Genomic DNA, 6167 nt, shown 5'->3' with positions numbered 1-6167 from the left:
TAGGTACCTAGCAAAAAGGAGCCTCAACTTTCCTAGACCTTAAGCTACGGCACTAATGCTGAAGGCTCGCTGATATAGCTTTCTGTCTTACTAGAACGGCGAATGTATGCATTGTTGCTAACGTGTGCTGATGTGTGTGTGTGTGTGTGCGTGTATGTGAGAGAGACGTGTGAGTGACAGAGACGGAGGGAGAGCAGGGAAAGGAAATGCAGCTGAGCGAATACGCTGTGTGTTTTAGCCTAAATAGTGTTAAACATTTTAACGAAACGCAATATGTGGCGGCCGGTGTTGATTCTGTGGCGCACCGCCACAAATTAGTCTGTGTGGGAAACACTGCAATAACAATACAGTATTTAGTGTGTAAAATGTGAGTTGAACTGAAAGGGCTTTAGAGGCCTCTGAACTATCATGTTGTTTTGACCCTGCTGGCTCTGCCTCATCGAACAACAAACTCATGTTGTTCTCAATCAAATACTCGCCTACTTGCATATTTACTAGTGCTCAGACCGGGGTGTGTGGATCAGGCGGGGTGACGAGCAATCCTTCACCTGAGCCACTAACTCATCACCTTTCACGTTAAATCCATTACATTTGTAAAACAAACTATATATTATACAAATAGCTCACAATCCTTTTGGATCACAGTAATCCAAATATCAAATGTCATATTCCCATTTGAATGTCTGCGTTCCGCGAGTCCATCCGCGTTTTCCGCGTTGCGTACGCTGCTTTGTACGCAGCAACCTTTTGGTTGGCCCCGCCGAATCTCACTCCCAAGGTTTTTGGAGAAGTTGGCGGCCCCGGGGATCATCCTAGCTGGAGGGTTCAGTCTCAACCAGACAGCCCTGGGGGGGTCATCTGGAGCTGGAGGGTTCAGTCTCAACCAGACAGCCCTGGGGGGGTCATCTGGAGCTGGGCTATTTTTAGCACCAGGGCAGGGGGCGAGATTTCCTCCTTAGGTGAACCGAGGCGCCTTGAAACGATGAGCCGCGCACACGCACGCGTAGGGTCTACGCTGCTGCACTCCTTCCTGGTCTCCACCACAGCTTGCCACGCTTCAGCTATAAGAAGCCTGCAGTAGCATCTCCAGCAGCAGAGACTAGTGGAAGGCCTTGCTTCAGTGTGTGCGTGTGTGTCTGTGTGTGTGTTGGACCTGTGTTTGGGCAGGGCACAGCCGCCAGCTTGTGAGGGCAGTGTACCATTCTGTCTTAGGCTTGTTCCGTTTTTTTCCGGTGAGGTTTCAGATGATTAGCGTGTCAATATCAAAGTGTCTGTGTGTGTGTGTTTGAGTGTTTGACAGGTTGAGTAAACACACCTTCTGACTTGTGACTTTGATCTTTTTTGAGTTGGTTATCTCTCCCTGTCTGATGGAAAGCTCTTTGCACACTTCACGTTAAACCCAGGAATTTGACACGAGCCATCTTTTGAGAAAACAACAATGACTGTCTGTCTCTCTTGCCAAGTAGTAAAACTGTCACTGAGGAGAGAGCCCCATGTTTGATGTTGACAGCTGTTTTGTTTCTCTCTCTTTTTGTCTGTCTCTCTGTCTCTCTCTTTCCGTCTCTTTTTCTTGCTGTCTCTCTCTCTTTCTCTTTTTGTCTTTCTCTCTCTGTCTCTCTCTCTCTCTCTCTCTCTCTCTGTGTCTCTGTCTCTCTCCCCCAGATCTGGTGACTCTGTTTGACCTGGAGAATGACCTTCCAGACGAGCTCATCCGTAACGGGGACATGGTGCCCGACGCGGCCGCCAAACACAAGCAGCTGTCGGAGCTCCTGCGGGCCGGCAGCTCCACCAGCCTGGGCGGGGGGCTCAGCTCCTCCTCCAGCCCCCAGCCCGGGAACATGGGGGGCCAGCTGGCCTCCGTGCTGGGCAAGAGCCCCCTGTGCCAGGGCTCGCAGGGCCACCCGTCCCCCCAGGGCCAGAAGGGGGGCCAGGGGAACGGGGGGCCGGGCATGGGGGGGTTCGGCCAGGCTATGATGAACAGCGGGCAGGTGATGGGCCAGGTGATGAACGGCGTGCTGGGGCCGGGTGGCAGGGGAAGGCCTGGGATGCAGTACCAGGGGCAGGCCTTGCCGGGGGGCCAGCGTGGGGGGCAGCGTGCTGGCGGAGACTCTCACCCAGGGAGGGGCGCAGATGGGGGCCCACAACGCCATGAACGCCCAGCAGGCTGGCAACATGAATAAGGTAAGGGGGGGCAGGGGGATATTGTAAATGTCTACTGGTCTCTTTCATTGGGAAAGTCGGGGGAACTTGAGTGTGAGGCATCCCTGTAGACAACATGTTTGAGGGCGGACATAAACGGTGATCCTGTAATAATGCAGACGGTGAGCTCCGGCGATGTCCGGTGCCGCCCAGCTGCTGGATGACGGGCTGAGCTTGTGCAGTCGGCTCCCATCTCTTACTCTGTCTGGTTCGGCCCGCTTCTGTGCAAACACTCCCTAGCCACTCTGTAATCCTTGCCAGTGGTGTATCATCGATGTTGAGCATCGATGTGGTGCGTGTGTGTGTGGGGGGGTGCGTTCCACTACTTGTTTACCCTCCCCCCCCCCCACCTATTGATCTGTTGATCTGTGCCTGGGTCTGTGAGGAGCAACCAGACACCCAGCTGTTAGTTGGAAGGCTGTTTAACCAGGTAGAAGCTGGAGGAGGAGGGCTGTTTAACCAGGTAGAAGGTGGAGGAGGAGGAGGGCTGTTTAACCAGGTAGATGGTGGAGGAGGAGGGCTGTTTTACCAGGTAGAAGCTGGAGGAGGAGGGCTGTTTAACCAGGTAGAAGCTGGAGGAGGAGGGCTGTTTAACCAGGTAGAAGGTGGAAAAGGAGGAGGGCTGTTTAATCAGGTAGAAGCTGGAGGAGGAGGGCTGTTTAACCAGGGTAGAAGGTGGAGGAGGAGGGCTGTTAAACCAGGTAGAAGCTGGAGGAGGAGGGCTGTTTAACCAGGTAGAAGCTGGAGGAGGAGGTGGAGGGCTGTTAAACAAGGCAGGAGGTGAAGGGCTGTTGTAGGTAGGAAGGACTGTGTGTCGCAGAGGATACTACTTGGCTGTATTGTATTTCCTGAAGCATTTTCAAGGAAATTTCAGCTGTGTTGATTTGTGTAAAGAGCCCAAACAGATTTATCTGTCGATCGTGTGTGTGGGGTTTGCCTCAGTCTGGATGAAGTGTGTGTGTGTGTGGGGGGTTTGCCTCAGTCTGGATTAAAGTGTGTGTGTGTGTGTGTGTGTGTGGGGTTTGCCTCAGTCTGGATGAAGTGTGTGTGTGTGTGTGTGGGGGGTTTGCCTCAGTCTGGATGAAGTGTGTGTGTGTGTGTGTGGGGGGTTTGCCTCAGTCTGGATGAAGTGTGTGTGTGTGTGTGTGTGTGGGGGGGGGTTTGCCTCAGTCTGGATTAAAGTGTGTGTGTGTGTGGGGTTTGCCTCAGTCTGGATTCAGTGAGCATCTTGAGAAAAGCGCCCGCCCAAGTTCCTCGCTCTCAGTCGTGTGGTTTAGCAGGAAACCAAGAGGGAAACCAGGCCGTGACTTCTCACCCAGGAGACACTGGCAGCCCTCGCCACATGAAACACAGCTCCCTGTCACGCTCTCTGTCTCGCTCGCTCTCTCTCTCTCTCTCTCTCTCCGTCTCTCTCTGTTTTGCTCGCTCTCTCTCTCCGTCTCTCTCTCTCCCTCTCTTTACCTCTCTCCCTCTCTCTCTCTCTGTCTCTCTCTGTCTGTCTCATACAAATACACTTATTCACAGACATCCACGACTTCCACCTAGACTGAGGGAGAAAGTGTGTGTGAGAGAGAGAGTGGGGGAGAGACATAGAGGGAGAATGTAGAAGAGAGGGAGAGCAGGGCAATCCGTCCCTGTGTTTACCCGGGGCAGTGTGAGGTCCGTGGATGAAGGAGCTGAAGCTCACTCACGTCGTGTTTACCTGGCACCTCCTCGGCCGTAGTAACACGTGCTGCTGAAGTGTGGGGGGGGGGGGGGGGGGGGGGGGGGAGAGTCTCTCTGGAGGCAGAACGAGTCTCAGTTCGTCCTTTTCATTCTTCTCCCTGTTCCGTCTCCTATTTCCTGCCTTGCTCCTTGCTCTCCTTTCTCCCCATCTTCTTTCTCTCTCTCTCGCTCTCGCTCTCTCTGTCTCTCTCTCCGTGCTGCGTGCGCGTGCTGGCTCTCCCCAGCCCCTCAGATGTCACACTAGAGCAGCCAATCATGCTCAGAGGAAGGGGGGGTGTCAGGGACTGGGAAAGGGGTGAGGGGAGAGACAAAAAACATTAGTTCCGAACCCGAAAAGTTGATTCCCAGCTGGACCAAAACATTTGTGATTTCTCTCGACTGGAAGTGCGAACCGTGACGACATCAGTGGTTGTGTCATATTCTACAGGTTGGGAGAACAGGATTCAGCCATATAAAAATAAATACAGTTCCGTTCAAAACTGCTGGAAATGCCGACCGGTTCACCAGGGTTCCAACCATCCTGAACAGAACCAGTCCAAGAACCAGAGCTAACTTGTTAATTTGGTGGAAAACCTGCTAAGACAGAGAGAGAGAGACAGAGAGAGAGAGAGAGAGGGAGAGAGAGAGGAGGGGGAAGATCCGCTGTGTATCAGTGTCTGGTGAGACCCAATGTAGATGTTATCTGGGGTGATTTAGAAGGAGGGGAAGCGTTGTGTGTGTGTGTGTGCGTGTGTGTGGTGAGGAACAGGCAGGCTCGGAGGCAGCGAGAGAGACAGTGTAGGGGGGGAGGGGCGGGCAGGCAGGCAGCGCTCTGCTACAAGTGCCTCCGCAGCTCTATTATTCCCTCCCCCCCTCCCTCTCCCTCCCTCCCTCTCTGGCTGCGCTTGCTCTTTCATGTGTCTGCCTAAGCGAGCCTGACGGCAGGAGGGAGTCTCTGTTCCAGTCCAGACTAGAGCTCCTCTTCTCTGCCTGGGGTGCACAGTGCAATGCACACACACGCGCACACTCACATACACACATGCTCGCACTCACACACATGCACACACTATACACGCACTCATTCCTATGCACACTTCCTTACACACCAGACACAGAGACTGGCCAAGGGAATATTTAGGCCTAAATGAGACAAACGAGTACCAGTCACTACCGTAGAAGACTGTAGATACCAGTGTGTGTAGATACCAGCGTGTGTAGATACCAGTGTGTGTGTGTGTGTAGATACCAGTGTGTGTAAATACCAGCGTGTGTAGATACCAGCGTGTAGATACCAGCGTGTAGATACCAGTGTGTGTGTGTGTGTGTGTAGATACCAGTGTGTGTAGATACCAGTGTGTGTAGATACCAGCGTGTGTAGATACCAGCGTGTAGATACCAGCGTGTAGATACCAGCGTGTAGATGGGACAGTGTAGATGGCATTGTAGAGTACAGAATAATGGGGCTTTTTGGTTTCAGTGTTTTCATCACCTCTGTTTGGAAGCCAGTCCGACACATGACTGGTTTTACTGTTGGTCTTCATTCTGGTCAGATGGCGTGATGAGAGAGAGGGCTGAGAATGTGACTTGCACCGACCATGTAGCAGGGCATCACTTCCTCTAGCTCAACCCCAGCCAGGGCCCATCGCAGGCAGCCACATCACAGCTGTGGGCCCCTGGGCTTCCCCTGAACCACAGCCTGGCTCCGGTCAGCTGGTTGCTGTTGTGTCGACTGATTGAATGATTTGATAGATCGATTGATTCATCGCCGGTTCAGTGCATAAACCAGCTATGCTAGTACTCTCAAGTGCACCGATGCATGAAAATGTCCCAACAGCCAGCCACAAGAGATTAGACGCACGGCCAAACCACTCACTCAGGAAACATCTTGGTGCTGTGGTGCCAGTGGGAAAAGAGTAATGGCTGTAACTTGTGGGGCAGTAACATTGTCTGTTTGGCTGGATGTGACTCCCTTGTCCGTTCTGAAAGCTGTTTCCCCCCCCCCCCCCCCCCCAGATGGGCATGGGCGGAGTGTTCGGGCAGCCGTACGGCCAGACGGGGGTGCAGCAGGTGCAGAACAAGGCGGCCCTGCAGGCCAATAGCCTGGCTCCCTTCCCCAGCGACCTGAAGGGGGCCAACGCCGTGCCCAACCTGGTGAGTGGTGCCATCCACCCTTACTCACACACACACACACACACATTCACGTGAGTGTGTGTGTGTAGGTTTGTTTTCGAATGGGGGTGAGGCAGTTTTATTTTTTTATTTTT

General features: G+C 53.3%; 1 protein-coding gene across 1 annotated transcript in view; it reads left to right on the top strand.

The window, feature by feature from the left end:
- Positions 1-1645: 1645 nt before the first annotated feature.
- Positions 1646-6167, top strand: part of LOC124483616 (CREB-binding protein-like) — a 33285-nt gene continuing 28763 nt past the window's right edge. Inside the window, 3 exon segments of the mRNA XM_047044134.1 lie at positions 1646-2086; positions 2088-2181; positions 5917-6054. Of these exon segments, the coding sequence (XP_046900090.1) occupies positions 1725-2086; positions 2088-2181; positions 5917-6054 (594 nt within the window). The 5' untranslated portion in view covers positions 1646-1724.

Source organism: Hypomesus transpacificus, chromosome 21 (assembly GCF_021917145.1).
Source record: "Hypomesus transpacificus isolate Combined female chromosome 21, fHypTra1, whole genome shotgun sequence".
NCBI classification, from domain to species: Eukaryota; Metazoa; Chordata; class Actinopteri; order Osmeriformes; family Osmeridae; genus Hypomesus; species Hypomesus transpacificus.
The sequence above is the reverse complement of the archived record's forward strand: the minus strand, read 5'-3'. Positions and strand labels throughout refer to the sequence as shown.